Source organism: Musca vetustissima, unplaced genomic scaffold (assembly GCF_032173495.1).
Source record: "Musca vetustissima isolate MV318-11 ecotype Yass unplaced genomic scaffold, APGP_CSIRO_Mvet_v1 utg278, whole genome shotgun sequence".
Classification (NCBI taxonomy): domain Eukaryota; kingdom Metazoa; phylum Arthropoda; class Insecta; order Diptera; family Muscidae; genus Musca; species Musca vetustissima.
In genome coordinates this window covers 6,242-25,932 of record NW_026872825.1, presented here as the reverse complement: position 1 = coordinate 25,932, position 19,691 = coordinate 6,242, and the positions used below count along the sequence as shown (strand labels likewise).

General features: G+C 36.0%; 1 protein-coding gene across 1 annotated transcript; it reads right to left on the bottom strand.

Annotated features, from left to right (window-relative positions):
- Positions 1 to 1,190: 1,190 nt before the first annotated feature.
- Positions 1,191 to 16,169, bottom strand: LOC133338828 (leucine-rich repeat neuronal protein 1-like). The gene is made up of 6 exons (XM_061546939.1): positions 15,990 to 16,169; positions 6,190 to 6,735; positions 5,935 to 6,122; positions 1,878 to 1,972; positions 1,703 to 1,815; positions 1,191 to 1,637 (listed from the first exon to the last, which is right to left on the bottom strand). Exons 1-6 carry the CDS (start codon positions 16,167 to 16,169, stop codon positions 1,191 to 1,193), a joined length of 1,569 nt encoding a protein of 522 aa, XP_061402923.1.
- Between the last annotated feature and the right edge of the window lie 3,522 nt (positions 16,170 to 19,691).

Genomic DNA, 19,691 nt, shown 5'->3' with positions numbered 1-19,691 from the left:
CGAACGGGACATGAAATTGTTAGGATATATATGAACAATATACCCAAGGTGGTGAAGGGTTTCATATATTGGCCCAGTCCGACTTTACTACTTTCCTTACTGGTACTAGTTTTTAAAACCAAGTATCAGAAGACAAAAATCAGCCATAACGTTGTTATATCTGTTGAATAAATACTGAGATATAGAGCTGTAAAAAATGTGCCGAATATGCCCCAGTCTCACCTACTAGCAATGTCTGTGTAAATTTTCAGAGCTCTATTTGTAATACTGCGATCTCTATCATGATTACAACAGACGGAAAGGCATAAATAAACATAGATTTTCATTCTGATCAAGAATATACACTGGAGGCCAAAACTACAGCAACTGAATTTGTAAACTGAATAAATGACCTGTAACTTTCTGAAAAATAAACATAGTTTTTTCATTGGACACATTGACTTTCGCAGAAGCTCATATCTATCATATCTTCTCGGATGAAATAATGTTTAATATTTAAGGCTCTCAGTGCGTACAGAAGCGGGTGGATGTTTGTACCTTGGACACTTTTTACGTCATAAAAATAAAACTAATTCAAACATGTGTTTCTTCATTTATTGACATGACATAATAATGCCATGATTGAAAGAGAGAGAGAGAGATTCCAAGGAACTATCCAGGAGCCTCCCTTTTTAAAAAAGGGAGAAGAAAGATCCTTCCGCTCAGTGAACTAGGGTGCCCAACTCTATTTCTTATGCTAAGTTTAAAGTAGTGAAAAAAGCTCCGAAGCATGGTGATTGCAACTTTAAGTGTATAATCGGAAGGACCATTAATGTCGACAGCGTTATAGCTATATTGGACCGATAATTTTTCCACAGAGACAACAGACATTCTAAATTATAGCCACTTTCAGAGGGAATATCACCAAAAATACTGAACATTGGAGGTACCATTTTTTGGTCACCTTAACCCCGGACCATAACTTGTATAAAAATAATACACATTAAAATTGTAATTTTATGTATTTTATTTACAAAATGTATTTCAATGATATTGATTTTTGTAAATGGGGTTTACATCTTAATTGGGTTCTAAATCGCTTTACAAACAAATATTGTACGTTGTCATTGTTTTTTTTATAAAATATTAATTGAACAAGTTTTTTTTCTCTCTTTGGAATGTAGTATAAGGTATGTATCTCTAGTCTCTCTCTATATATGAAAATCATCAGCCAAAGTAGCACGATTATAACGTGCCGCACCCGGATTGACACGATTCAAAATGCCAAAGCAACCGCGACGATAAATCACCAAGGCACCCAATGTCACGGGAATACCGATAAGGACACCCACCAAGATGCTAATCAAAATGACACCATCATTACTGGGATGATTGGTATTTTCACAAATCAATTGTTTATTATCGGTGGAGAGTTGGAGCAGAGATTTACCCTTCCAGGCTTCGGGTGTGGCACACAAAACTTCAGGAGCCAAGGGTGCAGAGGTGGTATTAATTTGTTTGATCAGCGTATGGATGAGATAACGATTATTGCAATCACAAGCCCACGGGTTGAAACGTAAATCCAAGGTGGTAATTTGATCCCAACGTTGGAACCAATTACGCTCCACCACTGAGAGATTATTGTTGTTCAGATAGAGCTGAGGATAGAAAGGGGATAAATAATTAAAAATAGTGTATCCAAAGAGTTATTTCATTAGCTTACCTGTTTCAATGGTGGATAGACAAAAATTTCTGGATTTGCTGTGTTCTTGGTAAAGGCCAATTCATGTATCGAAGACAAATGGGGATTGTCAGCGGCAATTAATGTTGTCATATCTTTAAATGATAGAATAATAAATGTTATTAATATATTTGAAATTTTATTTAGCGTGGCTTACTTGTGAAAACATTCAGGGCTCCTGGACCAATCTTGGTGGTATCCGGCAAGAACGAAATACTCAAATATTCCAAAGTGTTAAGATTTTCAGTGAAGCTGAAAGTAAGAAGAGATGAGAGTCATAATGAGAGTAAGAGAGAAAGGGGAACAAATTATTATCTCTTAGGATATCGCATATAAAGAATTTTCCAACAAAAAGCTTTTTTGAATTACCCTGCGAAAAATAAAACCCGTGAAAGTCACTCAAGAACAACAAAATATATTGCTGCTTTAGTGCAAAGTGTTAAAGAAACCCCAGTGTAACCAGACTAGGCCAATAATTTAGTTCTATAGTTTCTTTCAGTTCAATCATTCAATGGTACACTGGTCAAAAGGAACTAGATGGGCCAACGAATCGTGACATTTGCAGAATAATTTCATTGAAGTAGTACGACCTGGAACGATTCAACACAAATACGTTGGTTGTATAGAATTTTTTTTTAAATGCTACCCATTTCAGTGGCTGAATAAAATATTTATTCTACAGTTCCTTTTAGTTCAATCGTTCAATGACACAGGTCATTTCGGTCAATGATCGAGAAGATCCAGATGAATCATTGGATGAAAGGGAAGTAGGTGGAAGAGAACAATAATAAATAACTAGAGCAAAAGGAACTAGGTGGACGAATGAATTGGACGGTTTAATTTTCCAAGATTACCTGTTCAACACAGAGACTTCGTTTTACTGTTCCAACACAGATGCTTTGGCGTACTGTTCCAAACAGAGACTTCGGTATCTGTCATCTAATTTGTGACGCGAATTTATGCACTAACGAGGTTCCTACTGTTCCTATCTACTATCTAGCGAAACCATATCCAAGAGAATGGACTTAGAATAATTTGCGGGAAAAGAAGACTCTGTTGAGCTTGACAGGGACTTGGGTTTAATTTTCCAAAACAGAGGCTGCGGCTTACTGTTTGTGCGAGTTTTACCCGATCATCACACGATTACCGATTCCTATATTCGTTAAAAAGTCGTAGCTGTAATATCCAATCCCAAAATCAAATATTATATAAAATGTAAGCAGGTCTCAATCTGTAAAGCTTTATGGGTCCTTATGGAGGAGTAACATAGTGTAATGGGAATACAATTTGAAAAAAGAGGCTTTAACTGAAATGAGACCGAAGCCTCCTGATAACACAAAACAGGAATCCAGAGAAATATACCATAACTAAATAAGCTGGGACTCCAATCACTGCACAAAATTCAACACGCCGTTATTTCCAGGAAACAAAAGATGGCAGCTTCAACTAGGACAGGTTCTTCCAGAAAAAATCATACTATTTAATTGGAAGAACACTGTGAAATGATTAACGACAATAAAACAATGACGAATCGAGTAAGACGGCGGTAATTCGTGGAAGTCAAGCTCTATGCCAGCAAGAGGAGTATTAAATAATACATAAATATTGGGGCTTGTAAATTTCACCAACAACATCGCCATCCAGAGAAAAATGACTAGACTATACTAAGAAGTGACCCCAAGCACTGCAAAAATTCATGGGAGCGTTGTTTCTATGCAACGATAGATGGTAGTCCCATGACCTGGGACAGGATATATCAGACCAATCATCTATTTCGCTGAGAGAAAAAAACAATGAAATTTTGAACAAAACTATCACAAGCATTAATTGAAACAGATGGCGTTGATGGGGAACCCTGGGCACGACTGGGCTTAAACTCGGGCAATGAGAAAACCACCAGTTTGGTCCATTCCCTGTCTTGTTCTTTGAAATTGGGTATTCCACAAATGTCATTACACCGTCCTGGGACTAACATTATACCATTTTCTTAACCCAGTGGGTTTTAATTGTCAATTCCATTGTATATATGTCAAATAAATCCTCATTATGTAGGTTAACCCGGTATAAAGTTTTAATGTACATGCCGTTTAAAGTTCTATTAACACAAGATCTCAAACAGATCAATAATTAACAATGTAGTGTATTGGCTGATTGGGTGCTTAAAATTCATGAAAATTATACTGAGATCTATTGAAAAATCATCTTGACTGATTAAGCCCATTTTCACCTCGGTGTCTAAGTGAACAAGCAAAATTGGAGCAACTGTGACACGGAAGATTAAAGGGTTATTGTTGAAAATCCTCTCCATCTTCAAGGTGAAACCGTTCGTAGGTTTATGGTCAGGCGTAGTCATTGGAGATTGACTTTAAGCTCATAAGGTTCGGTTTACTAGTTCCCGGACGATCTTACTCGTTCTTTTCTGCTTTTTTTCGCTCACGAGTTCAAATAAAGGAATTATAGGAACTAAAGAATTGAACATAGTTTCTATCGTTCCTTTATCGGAATAGTTCCAATGAACTAGTTCGTTCCCGAACTACCTAACTCTATAGTTTATACAAGAACTTATACATGGCGATCATGAACAACGACCTGTTATTGCTGATTGGGTTCTAGAAGAGCATGAAACGCATGAAAAAAGAATTCATCGAAAAACCACCTAGACATTGAATGGCCCCAGGCTCATTTTCCCCACACATTTTGCCACATTTTTCAGTTTTGGAGAAATTTTTCCCGCCAAATTTAAGGAATTTTTATGGTCCTGAGCTAATTTTTCAACCAAAGTGAATTAAATTTTATATTCTGTGTTCTTAGAGGATGAAAACACTTCTTCGCAGAAAAAAATTATTCGATGTAGATCCACTGTTTGGAATAGCCCGCATACGATGATATTTAAAAGGTTTTAGCCGAATTTCCCCATCAATGTGGCTGTAACTTGAAATTTCGGGTACTTGTAGGGTGAAAAACATCTTTCATACAATTTGCGATTGATACTTTGGTCCATGTTTTGATACAGACCGCATTTAAGGGTACCAATTTTTTTGTATTTTGGATGCCCATCTTATGGTTGAGGATAAAAAGGATAGATCCCATAGTGCTTACTTGTTTTTCAGTATTAAAGTCATCCTTCCTTTTTATACCCTGCACAACTATGTTGTCAGGGTCCTAGACCCACCTTTAAGTATACCGATCGTCATATCTCGACTAGCTGAGTCGACCTAGACATGTGTGTCCGTCCGTCCGTCTGTCCATTATAATTTGTAAACACGATACAGGCCACAGTTATGGACCAATCTTCACGAAATTTTGCATGTAGGATGGGTTCTGGCCAATGAAGACCCCTATTGTTTTTGGAAAAGATCGGTTAATGTTTAGGGGATGAAATGGACCAAAAACTTTATTTTTGTCGGTTTTTCTGGTCGCTCCAGAGGCCGCAATTATGGCCCAAACACCGTGAATTTTTACATGGAGATGGGAATTGGGACAAAGAATAAGCATGCCTCATTTGATAAAGATCGGTCCATATTTAGCGGGTCAAATGGACCCTGACTTTTGTGTGAAAAATTACAAAATTTGTACTCTATAACGTATATATTTACCTCTGAATGACATAGACCGAAGAAGTTGAAAATATATTCAAAAGGAGTGGTTGGCCTTCAAATTGATACCAATTACATTGTTGTATGTACTCGGATGTGGGAGTTACACGTAAATATTTACAGGTGCTTACGTATTCATATATTATTTAGTAACCCATTACCACCCTAGAAGGCGAAAATATAGCGCTGATCGCTTTGAAATATTCCATGAGGATCCAGGTATGGTCAAGGACAACGCCAGTAATTTTCGGTGATTATCAGATAATAATATTGGGATTAAGTGGACCGAAAACATAATATATTTGGGTTTTTTTCGAGCCATCTATAGGCCACAATTAAAATCCGAACATAACAACACAGCCCACGTTGGGGGTCAAGAGAGTGCAAATATTGCCCAAGATCAGAATATAGAACCACACTAAGTTAGATTTTCGTGAAAGTTGTGTAGGATATCATATGGTCGGCCCCGTCCGACTATACTGCTCCGCTCACTGGTTATTTTTTGAAATTAACATTCATTTGAAAATATTTTCATTGAATATGAAAATAAAACCTCTTAATGGAAAACCCTGTATTTTTCCTCTTTCTATATTTTTTGTATTTCGAAATTTTACTTACTTTCCTTGAACAAAATCACCGAAAAGATTTTCATCCAAGACCAATTTCTTCAGATTCTTTAACCATTTTAAGGCCACTGGAACTTGGCGTAATAAATTACCCGACAGCAATAATGTTTCCAATTTATTGGGGCTGTGGAAGATGGTTTCTGGTATATTCGTCAATTCCATAAATGACATATCCAGAGTCTGAAACACAACGAATTGGGTATTTTAATTTCATATATCCAAAAAATATATATACCCCAATATTTACCTTCACCGACGACAAACTGGCCAATGCCACCAATGTCGATGTGTCAATAACTTGGAAAACATTTTCACACAAAATCAATATCTCCAAATTTGGCAAATGTTCGAAGACATCAGCATGCAGCGAATGCAATTCATTGTGTGCCAAATCCAATTCAATCAACGAATTTATAGGTTCATATTTATCCTTGGAATATTGTCCCTTAAAGACATCGGGATGTAGAGCTTTCTTCCTTAAGTTGTTGTGCGATAAATCCAATTTGGTTAATTTTGTCAAATTTTGGAACGCCCCCAGGGTGATGCTATTAATTTGATTAAAGCTTAAATATAAATTCTCCACAGGATATTGAGGTAGAATGGGTATTTGGCTGATGCTGTTGTTGTTCAATTTCATTGTCGTGAAAATCACATCACCATTTATCAGGGTGTTCCATTCATCTTTGGTGAAGAGCGTGGACATGGATTTGCCACTGCAATCGATTTGAAAGTATTCCACATCACATTTACATTTCTTTTTGCATAAATCACTTTCGGCAATTTTTATTTTTGGCTGGAAGAGAGAGTAAGTGATGAAGTGATTATTTAAAGCATACTTTTAGGGGTACAAAGGAAAATAATTGTAATATTCATGGGAATGTTAAAATAGTAGGGTGGTAATGTTAAATCGTTGTATTATTTCTATTTTAAAGCATACTTTTGGGCATATAGGAATTCATAAATATGGACCTTTCCATTTCATATCTAACGAAGTGGCTATTAATTTTGCTCGAGAGAAACGACAGAAAATCGTTAAAACTTCTTTCTGTTAATTAGAACAAAACATATACCTTTAATAGATTCGGAATTACAATTTTGCAACAAAAAAATATGTCATATTGTGCTTTCGAATCTACCAAGAATTATATTCTTCGAATTTTACTTCGAAATTCCCAGAATATCTAATTTTGTCTCTGTTTTTTTTTCTAAGAACTTTCTTCCGAATTCGAACCCTATTTTTTGTAAAGTCAATACTTTTGAAATTTTCATAAATTTTGTCTCCGAACTTCCCAGGAGTTATGATTTATTTTAGGAAATTTAAATTTTACACCAAAAATCCCAAGAATTTTCTTCCGAATTCGTACCGATTTTTTTATCAAATCCAAATTTTACTTGGAATTTCCTTCCGAATTCGTCGGGAAACTCTTATGTTTTTTGTTTTGTTTCGAATATCATTCAACTTTGGAAGGATTTACTTTGGATTTCGCACCGAATTCTTTCAGAAAAATTTGAATCTTGACCGAATTTTTTCATAAAAGCTAAATGTTTTCTCGGAATTGCCGATAATTTTCTTTCGAATTCGGGCAGATTTCCTTCAGAAATCTAATTTTTCTCTGAAATTTCATACAAATTCGTATTGATTGTTTTTATAAAATCTAAATTTTTCATCCAAGAATTTTCTTTCTCTCCGAATTCCCAGAATTTCTTCCCATTTCATTTGGACGCTCAGTTTTTGTTCGAATTTACATAGGATAACACTCTGATCTCGGATTTTTTCTCCATTTTCCCCAGAGTTTTCTTCTGATTTAGTCCCGAATTTTATTCAGAAAATCTAAATTTTTTCCAGTTCCCCGAAATTTTCTTTCAACATCCAAACATCCCAAGAATTTTCTTCTGCATTTTTTTCGATTTAGGATTGAATTTTTTTTATAAAATCTATTATTTTCAAAATTCCCAAAATATTTCTTCCTTATACGTTGTGAAACTATACTTTTTCGAATTTACTTCGGCAAACATTTCGATTGTTGAGACCAGGTCCAAACAACTATTGTATCGAAATCGGAATGAAATCAGAAAATTGTGCAGAGATTCGGACCGAATTCGAAATTAATTTCTTTCTCTTATTGAGGAAAAAGGCTGTTTTCATCTTTACCATGAAAGTATCCGATTTTATATCGAATTCTCGATGACGAACGAGGAGGAGTATTCATGGCCTTTTTCCTCGTCCATCAAGGAGAATAACATCCAGGGTGTCGCCTTTAGCGGACTTTAAAGGTCATAGGTGAGGTGGTCATTGCTTTTGTGGCAGCCAACAATGAACGGAGAGATACCACATCTGATACCTCCGATCACCAAAAATGTAGAAGAAGCAATGGACAAAAATTCGTATCGAAGAACAATGGACTATTCCAAATGGTGAGCTAATAAGGGCCCAACTACAAAACAAATCAAACATAAGGTATTCAGGTCAATAAAATTCGTAAAACCCGTAGAAGCAGAAAGGGTGTACAATAATTATTGGGCTTCGGCGAACAAGTGAAAGCTCTATCAAACTCTATGAATGTTATATGCACGCCATTCCACATATGTATGTAAGACAGATCCAGTAATCGAACAATTTAGGTGCCTCTTGACCTATCGAAGATTTTCGATAGGCCGTGTTTGAAACATTGGATATTCAGCTATATGCGAAGAAGGTAGTTATTGTGAAACGTGAAACAGGGGGTTCCCCAGAGTGGGGTGAACTACTAAATTTCTTTTCATGTTCGACAATCAACGGCTCCCATTATTAATGACATATGTGCAAGGAAAAATGTCTACATATCTGATCTTGTGAGCTTTTTTCTCATCTGAATATAAAAAGTATTCACCACCATATCCTCAGCCACACTTTTCCCCACTTGATAGCATAATGGCAGATCAAGAAAGTATTTCGACAACCAACTGCCACAAGATATTAGGTGAAACGTTTTTATATCCTTTTTATATGAGGTATTAGGGCGATGACAAGGAGACCTTGGCGACCTCATATGAAGCAATATACAGGTCAGTGCGCAGTGAAAGAACATTCATACCAGCCAGAATATCGCCATGAGAACTACATAGGGTGCCATATCTTCGGGCGAGTTCGAAGATTAACAATGAGTAGCTCATAGCTATCAGATCTAAAGTGTTCAGAATATAAATCAACAAAAGTGCCTTTGCTTATAAGTGAACTTGACGGACCATTTCAAAAAACGAACGAACTTGATTCGTTAGGCAGATCCTCAACATTGGTAAAGGAATGCGCATCAGGAACCACGTTTTGACAACCGCGCCTATGTTGGATCGAGAATTTATACCCTTGAAGCTTTAAGGCCAATCGAGTTAATTGCGTACTGAGATCTGTTTAGGATATGAAACACTTCAATGACGCATGACCAGTGATTAGGGTGAACTCATATCCTTACATATACGCTCTGAATTTGTTAATGCTGAACATTGCTGTTAAGCCTTCCTGTTCGATTAATGAGTAGTTACGTTTGGCTTAATTGAGTTTCTTTGACATAAAGGCAATAGGATACTTCTCATCTCCTACATCCTTCTGAATTAATATAGATCATACTCGTCCGCCGAAACAACCAAATATTATCGATTCGATACTTACTTGGGTGTTATCGCTGGGAATACCCTTGCTATAGCCTTATGGACAGACTTCTCATAAGTCAGCGATATGACATTATAGAAATAAAATCATAATAGTCTTAGGTCCTGATCCTGATTGGTAATAAAATTAATTGGAATATAAAAAGTTCGGACCATCTCTTTATACCCTTCGCCACACTGTGGTACAGGGTATTATGTCTTTGTGCATAGGTTTGTAACAGCCAAAGGGAAACGAGATAGACACATGGTTCCTTTTAAGTCGATTTATGCATGTCCGTCCGTCCGTCCATGTATTTTTGTTAACAAAGTACAGGTCGCATTTGTGTTCCGATTTGGATGAAATTTGGCACAGCTCACTTATTTGGCCCAAGGACGAACCCTATTGAATGACATGAGTATTTTTCTTCGAGGGAACATTCACATGCAATTGTAAGGATACATAGATACAATATACCCAAAGTGGTGAAGGGTATCAAATAGTCGGCCCAGTCCGACTTTACTACTTTCCTTACTGGTTATACCCTACACAACTATGTTGTCAGGGTATTATATGGTCCTAGACCCACCTTTAAGTATACCGATCGTCTCGACTAGCTGAGTCGATCTAGACATGTGTGTCCGTCCGTCCATCCGTCTGTCCATTATAATTTGTAAACACGATACAGGCTACAGTTATGGACCAATCTTCACGAAATTTTGCATGTAGGATGGGTTCTGGCCAATGAAGACCCCTTTTGGGAAAGATCAGATAATATTTAGGGGATGAAATGGACCAAATACTAAATTTTTGTCGGTTTTTCTGGTCGTTACAGAGGCCACAATAATGGCCCGAACATCGTGAAATTTTGCATGGAGAAGGGGATCGGTCCAAAGAATAAGCATGTCTGTTTTGATAAAGATTGGTCAATATTTAGCGGGTCAAATGGATCCTGACTTTTGTGTGAAAACCTATAATTTTCGGTGATGATCAGATAATAATTTTGGAATGATGTGGACCGAAAACTTAATTTTTTGTGTTATTTTCGAGTCGATATATAGACCACAAATGAAATCCGAACATCACAACACAACCCACGGTGAAGGGAAACTGGACAATAGCTGTACTGAATACTCGTAATATTAAATATGTCAGTGTGAGGAAGAGGTGCTGTTTACCTCTAATCGGGCAAGAGGCTGCAAATATCACGAACTATTGCCCAAGCTCGGAATAAACATCCACAGAAAATTTGAGTTCCGTGGTAGTTGTGTAGGGTATCGTATGGTCGGCCCCGTCCGACTATACTGCTCCGCTCACTGGTTTTTTATTACATTTTTAAATTCACATAAATTTTGTAAAATATTTTATTAGCAGGACATTTCTATTTCTATATCATGTTAAATGATTAATTTTGGAATATTTTAGTTTCAATGTTGTCATTATCAAATTTATTCTACCATCGATCATTTAGCTGTTAACCAAAATTTATCGCTGATTTTAATAGCTTTAAATAAAATTCTTTTATTGATATAAACATGTTCATGTTCTGAGTCATAACGACTATGTTGGGTTGCTAAAACATATGAATACATTGATGTTTTGTAAATTCCTGATATGAATTAGTGAATAAAGTTACCCTGAAGGAAACTTCGAGTGTTGTATCGATCTGGAACCATATATTGGGCTCTATGATACTGTAATGACAAGTTGGGGACTCTGCGGCTGGAAAATGCCCAAATGCCGTTAAAATGTCTAAAATTTATGGAGTTGTATACATATTGCGGGAACTTTATATGGAGATAATCCAGAACGTTTAGGGGCCCATACACTATACATCATGCCGTATAGCATTTATCATAGTATGTGTTATTTTTTGAAAGTTTATTTATGTATGTGTGACACACACAATGCATGAAGAAAATCGAAATATTTTTGATTTTGAAAATGAAACCCTATCAATCTGGTGAATAAAATTCATTTTGAAAGTTGTCAGTAAATAATTTTGTGTACAAAAGTAATAAAATTGTGACGGAATAAAAAAACAACTTAATTTACGACTCAAAATTCATTTTTTTGGACAAAAATCGATTTTTTTGGAATAGTGATTGAAGAGTTTGCCATACACTAGTCAATCTCACATATAAAACAAGTGAAAAAGCGTTAAGTTCGGCCGGGCCGAACTTTGGATACCCTCCACCATAGTTATACTGAGAGATACATGTAATGAAAATATGGGGAACATACCAAAAAGTGAGTATTTACCGATAATTCTACAAACCGATTTATGTAAACCATTATGTACACCAAGTACAAACTTCAGAAATTTTTAATGGTGATTTTTCCTAAAATCTGCAAGATCCAAAAAGTGGACTGATACTGATAGCGCATGGTAGAGTATAAAATCCTCAAACTACTGTAATTTAGATAACAAAGTTATATGAGGCTATACGTAAAGGGGGACTAATATTGATTACATAGTGTAGGTAAATGGTGAATATTTGGGGATATCATTATATGACGGCTATGCCTAATTAATGACCGGTATATGCCAATATTGAACCCAATATTTTAATTGTTTATCTCAATTCTTTCCTTCAAGAGGTATCACTATATTGAGGAGATGCCTAAATGTCTGCCGATATATTTCATTATCGTCGTGTTTGAAGTTTCTTTAATCACAATACCTTTAGAAGGCGGAATGCTTGCAACAGATGGCTAAATAGTCTTTGTAGGGTAAAAATTGACTATTCCCTGTAACGACTACCCAACCGCAACACACGGAACAAATCATATGCCTATTTTAATATAAAAAGGGGGTTATATGGGGACTACCCCTAAAAAGGGGTGAATATTAATAATTTTTGGTGGGGAGATTTGTTACCATATACGACTACAAAATACCAAATTTCAGCGAATTCGGTTGCAAAACGTGCTCAAGAACCCCAAAATACCGAAAATTGGGGGCACCCTTATATGAGGGCTACCCGAAAATATGGACCTATATTTATAATTTTTTGTGGAGAGATTTGATACCCAATAATAACTGAAATTACTAAATTACAGCCAATTCGGTGAAAAAACCCGGTCAAAACCCCCAAAAACTGGAAATTGGGAGGTACCCTTATAAGGGGGCTACCAGAAAAAGTAGACCTATATTTATAATTTTTAGTGGGGAAATATGGTACCCAATAAGAACCCAATGTACCAAATTTCAGCGAATTCGGTTGAAAACCGCGCTCAAGAACCCTAAAATACCGAAAATTGGGGGGTACCCTTATATGGGAGCTGCCCGAAAAAATTGACCTATATTTATAATTTTTAGTATAGAGATTTGCTACCCAATAAGAAATCAAAGTACCGAATTTCAGCGAATTCGGTTGAAAACCGCGCTCAAGAACCCTAAAATACCGTAAAATTGGGGGTATCCTTATATGGGGGCTATCCGAAAATATGGACCCATATTTATAATTTTTAGTGGGGAAATTTGGTACCCAATAAGAACCCAATGTACCGAATTTCAGCGAATACGGTTGAAAAACGCGCTCAAGAACCTCAAAATACCGAAAAATGGGGGGTACCCTTATATGGGAGCTATGTCTAAAAGTGGACTGATAAAGCCCATCTTCGAACTTGACCTGCCTGCAGACAAAGGACGACTCTATGCAAAATTTTGGCAATCTATCTCAATTCGTTTAGACGCTAGAGTGATTACAACAGACAGACGGACAGACGGACATGGCTATATCGTCATAGAATTTTACGCTGATCACGAATATATGTACTTTATAGGGTCGGAAATGATTATTTCGATGTGTTACAAACGGAAAAACAAAATTAATATACCCTCCATACTATGGTGGAGGGTATAAAAAGGGGTTCATCGGCATGACGGCATGATGTATAGTGTATGGGGCCCTTTAGATTATGTCGAAAAAATAAGAAACCGAAACTTCATATTAGGGCTTCTACGTTTGGAAAATATGGCTAGGAATTCTCATATATCTAAAATCGGTAGACCTATTATGCAAGTGGGTTACGACGCACCTCCCATATCTCTAAAATCTATATGGTGGCCATGACAAAAAGTGGTCCTATATTCAACATATCTCTGAGAATCCGATATGTCCACTTCGGTTGATCAAATCCGGCAAGGATGATATAAATATATTTTATTTTAAATACTAAACATCGTAGGAGTAGTCGCAATACTATGGTGTTGTAATAACCTCCACCTTACGGTGGAAAATCTTCCTATCAAAAATAATTGATATTGTTCCAAGTTTCGATATAGCTCCCCCAATTATTCGGAAACCCCAATTAGTCCATGTTCAGGAGATTTTAGGTAAGTTTTTCAACCTCTCATTTGAACCCCCCAAAAATTATCTATGCCCTCCAATTTATACCCTCTAATTTTTTTCAATGAGTGGGCTCAAATAATATTCCGATTCCTTATTGGGCGGTACAAAAAAATTAAAAAATGTCGGTCGATTTTTTATTAAAGCCCAATTCATTGAAGGTCCTTTTCGCTATGATTTTGCTTTTGGTGGCCAAATTTTTCAAACTAAGTGTCCGCACTTTGGTTTTTTTCCTGGTACAATTTGGCATGACATAGCTCCTTTATAAAACTAGTAAGGAAAGTCCAAAAGTCGGACAGGGCCGACTATATGATACCCTTCACCACAGATAGAATAGACATAGGATCTTTGGGGACCATTAACATGGAACATTGAAACTTCGCATACACAAATCTGGACCTAATTCAGTACTCTGTGCAAAATGTAGTCTTAATCGGACAAATATTGCATGGTGCCCCATTTACATAAAATCGGACGAAACTATATATGGGAGCTATATCTAAATCGGAACCGATTCCAACAAAACTTCGCATACATATATTTGGACATAATTCAGTACGCTGTGCAAAATTTTGTCTCAATCGGTCAAATATTGGCAGTATGGAAGTCATATCTAAATTTGAATCGATATCAAAACCAGTGAGCGGAGTAGTATAGTCGGACGGGGCCGACCATATGAAACCCTACACAACTTCCTCGAAAATATAATATTACTAATATTCAGTACGGTCCTTATAATTAATTGTCCATATTGCCTTCACCGTGGGTTGTGTTTTGATGTTCGGCTTATAATTGTGGCCTATAGATCGATTAAAAACCAAAGTTCTCGGTCCACTTCAACCCAAAATTATAATCTGATCATCACCAAACAATTTAGGCGTTGTCCTTGACTATAACTGGAACCTCATGGGACATTTCAAAGCGATCAGCGCTATATTTCCGCCCTCCAGTGTGGTAATAGGTTACTAAATAATATATGAATACGTAAGCACCAGTAAATATTTAAGTGTAACTCCCACATCTGAGTACCTAGGACAATATAATTGGTATCAATTTAAAGGTCAACCACTCCTCTTGGATACACTATCAACTTTTCGGATATATGCTATAGAATACAAATTTTGTCATTTAGGTTAAAATTTAGGGTCCATTTGACCCGCTAAATATTGACCGATCTTTATCCAAAAAGGCATACTAATTCTTTGGCCCGATCCCTTTCTCCATGCAAAAATTCGCGGTGTTTTGGTCATAATTGCGGCCTCTGGAGCGACCAGAAAAACCGACAAAAATAAAGTTTTTGGTCCATTTCATCCCCTAAATATTAACCGATAATTTCCAAAAGCAATAGGGGTCTTCATTGGCCAGAACCCATCCTACATGCAAAATTTAGTGAAGATTGTTCCATAACTGTGGCCTGTATTGTGTTTACAAATTATAATGGACAGACGGACGGACGGACACATATGTCTAAATCGACTCAACTAGTCGAGATATGACGATTGGTATACTTAAAGGTGGGTCTAGAACCAATATTTCGCGGCGTTACAAACTTTTGGGGCTGCACAAAGTTATAATACCCTGACAACATAGTTGTGTAGGGTATAAAAACATCAGGGACGTTTCAATACGTTATGCAAAATTTTGTTTCAATCGGACAAACATTGGCAGGATGGTGTTCCATTTACATAAAATCGGAAGAAACTATATATGGAAGCTATATCTAAATCCGAACCGATTTTCTCCAATTTCATTATGCTTCGTCCTTGGGTTAAATATGTGACATGTGCCAAATTTTATCCAAATCGGATCATAAATGCGACCTGCACTTTGCTCACAAAAATACAAGGACGGTCTCAGAAAGTGATTCTATGCATATTCTCTAAAGGAACCATAGTTCTATCTCGATACGTTTTGCATGTTACAAACGGTATAAAGGTTCAGACCTATTTTAATATTTTTTAGGCCGTACCAGGTGAAGGTTATACAATGTTCGGTTTAGCTGAACTTTATGTTTTTTTTTTCGACAAAATATAAAAAATTATGATCTTAAACATTTATTTTCCTACTTACCTTTGGTGTAGTGACTGGCGCTTTCGTTGTGGCAGGTTTGGTTGTTGTCGAAGTGGAATTATCATTGGCCAATGGTACAGCTTTTTGGGTGGTGGCTTCAGCATTGACATACAGGGAATTCAGGTTGCAAACCAAAAAGCAACACACCGCGAAGGTAATTAAATGCCATGGACGATGCATTTTGATTCTGATTATTGATATTGGGTTACTCCAATAAATAATGGTGGCCTTTGTTCAATTGAATTGGGACAAATACGTTTTGCTGTTGTAAAAAAGAAGTAGGGCGGAAGTAAAGGCGTCAGAGAGATTTACCAAAAATAACACACATTTAACACACTTTTCAATCTATTATTAACAAATATGTACCACATAAATTTAGTTCGGGTTTTTTAATTGATAGTGTCGAACACACACATATGCATGAATTTTTTGACATAAAAAAATAATAACAGTTGATAATGACTCAACTAGTCGACGGGTAAAGTGTTAGCGACTTGTTGTTATCATCATAAATAAGCCATTACTTTGAATGATCTTATCACATTGCCTATACTTTTTCACATATACACACTGATACACATACTCATGCATGCGCACACATCCAGTTATACACACTGCAATCGATTTGATTATTGTTGGTATATTTTGCAGGTGAAACAACAACAAAAATAGACAACAAAAGTTAATAAAAAAAACTTTATCAATTTCGGTAAACACTTCGCCGCTTTTGGCCACTTCAAAGTGATTTCACAATTATATTTTTTACATTTTATTTTAAAATTCAGGAAAATTACAAAAAAAAAAAAATCCAATTCAAAATCAAATTCCAAAAAATGTTTTAGAATAATTTATATGTCACACTCACATTCGTTACACTTGTAATTACAAATTCCTTTGTTGGCTCTGTTATAATAAAAAAATCTGATTCCCTCAGGAATTTTTTTCGGATCTCACAAAAACTTCACAACTTCTCTAGAAAACTCACTTCACCAGCCAACCAACAAATAATAAATAAATGAGAAAACTTTTTCCACAATACGAATTATATCCACGCAATGAGTTTCAATGCTGTCTTATCAGCAGCACTATTTTTTTGGTGTGTTATCTTATCGCCACAAATTCTCTGGGTCTCGAAATCAGGTGCAATATCTACATTAATCGTTTGGAAGAGAAAAAAGGGGAATTCTCTTACTCTTAATAGTTGTTGTAAGAGAATTTGTTTGGAAACATGTTTTTTAATTTGGAAAAAAAGTATGTCAAATTTTTGTTGTGAAAATTTAATGAACTCAATATGCTTGCATTTTGGATACTTCGAGGGGTTGGATCATGATGCTAACCATATGTTCTACAGAGAGATTGTGAAGATTATTCGTATATTGACCCACATATGTAAGTATGTAGATATCTACAAATTGTACCACCTGTGAATAAAATATATGTTTTGTATCTCGTGCGAATAAAATCCGATATTCACATGTGCTGGTTTTAGTCTTGACATTGACATTTAAAAATGGCATAAAACGGGAAATTATCTAAATATAGATTTGGGAAGGGGCCAACTATATGATACCCTTCGCCACTTTGGGTAAATATAAGAGATGCACCTGCAACAAGAATCTGATATATGTATATTAATATAAACCAAGTACAACATATGCTCTTTTCTAATAATTTTGGTCGTATGTATATGTACAATAACATGTCAATAGAATAAAAGTAGCACTTTTGGGTGACCGCTGCCATGAAATCAGACAAAATTAAATATTGATGTATATAAAACTGCAGTCGAGTACGTTTATAACGAAAAGTTCTCTATGGTGAACACATTTTCTGGTCCCGAAGTTTTAAGACGTATTTTTCATATAAATATTTACTCTTATAGCGAACTTTTTATATCGAACTGTTTATTCGGTAGCAACCTTCAGTTTTTATTTATTTTAATTCGGTTATAAAAAAGTTCATACAAAAGTTAAATTTTACAATGGCAATCTTTACAAAAAATGTTAGGTTCATCAAAGAAAAAGGGAGTTTCGAAATTGTTGGTGCATATTTATATGAAATCGGACGGAGATACAGGGTGAAATAAAAAACTGCAACGAAGTCAAGCGCCATAATTTTTTTGAATGAAAGCAAAAAATGTCGGAAATAGCGTCAAATTTTAGAATAAGTTTAGATTTCTTCGAATTGGTCACCTTTGGCGCGAATTTTGGCTTTCAAACGGCCAATGAAACCATCACACGCTTCCCGATTGTTGCTCTGCGTTATTTTGGCCATTCCGGCGATGAGGTGATCGACACTTTGGTATTTTTTAGTGCCAACCTTGCTTTCCAAACTACTCCAGACACAATAGTCCAATGGATTGGTATCAGGAGATGTTGGTGGCCATTGTGCGCTGGAAATGAAGCAAGGAACCTCATTTTGTAACCATTCATGGGTGGCGCGTCCACCATCGCACTCAGGATGGTCCTGTTGGAATGTCCAAGGTCTGCGGGGAAAATGTTTGCGCGCGCAAGGCTTTTATACACCTTCCAGAATATTTTCGCGATAATATTCAGCATTTATTCTGATGATATTCGATTAATACGGGCGCTTGAGTTTTGGTGGCCAACCGAAGGTTCACATTTTCAGCCGACCTCTTTGGCAAGTAAACTCGATAATTTTGTTTGTTTACAAACTGCTGGACAACGAATGTTTTCTCATCGAAGAAAACCAAATTCGGCAGTTCACCACTATCACTGGAAAAATTTTAATAGCTTTCGGACGAGTGGCTTAGAAATGACAGCAGTCTGAAGTACCCTGTATATGTGGGAGCTATATCTAAATATGAATCGATTCCAACGAAACGTAACCCACGTCATTTTAGACTCAACCGGACATATGTTTTTAATCAACCAAGATTTTGGAATATCATTTTACAGCCATTTCTGCTGAAAATGCGTCTACGACCATAAAAAAGATACTCATAAAAAATATATATTTTCAAGGTCTATCAAAACGTAGATTTATTAAAAATGTGTTTATAAGGACTCTTATAGGCGTGTATATTTTTTATTTGTTACGGCTATCAAAGGCGTGGATTTATTAAAAATATTTTTTTAGGACTATGTATTCTATTCAGGACTATATATCTTTCAAGGACTATCAAAGGCGTGGATTTATAAAGAAATTTCACCATCCAATGACCTGCAATGCTTGCCGGTACTGGGTACATTGGCTGTATGTAACATGATCTTAATTTAGGTATGTGTTATAACATATATAAATTAGGATTCCGAAATGCTAAATGACAGTTACATCGATAAACAAGTAAAAAAGCGTTAAGTTCGGCCGGGCCGAACTTTGGATACCCTCCACCATAGTTATACTGACAGATACATGCAATGAAAATATAGGGAACATACGAAAAAGTGGGCATATACCGATAATTCTTTAAACCGATTTATGTAAACCATTATGTACACCAAATACAAACTTCAGCAATTTTTAATGGTGATTTTTCCTAAAATCTGCAAGATCCAAAAAGTGGACTGATACTGATAACGCATGGTAGAGTATAAAATCCTCAAACTACTGTAATTTAGATAACAAAGTTATATGAGGCTATGCGTAAAGGGGGACTAATATTGATTACATAGTGTAGGAAAATGGTGAATATTTGGGGATATCATTATATGAGGGCTATGCCTAATTAATGACCGGTAT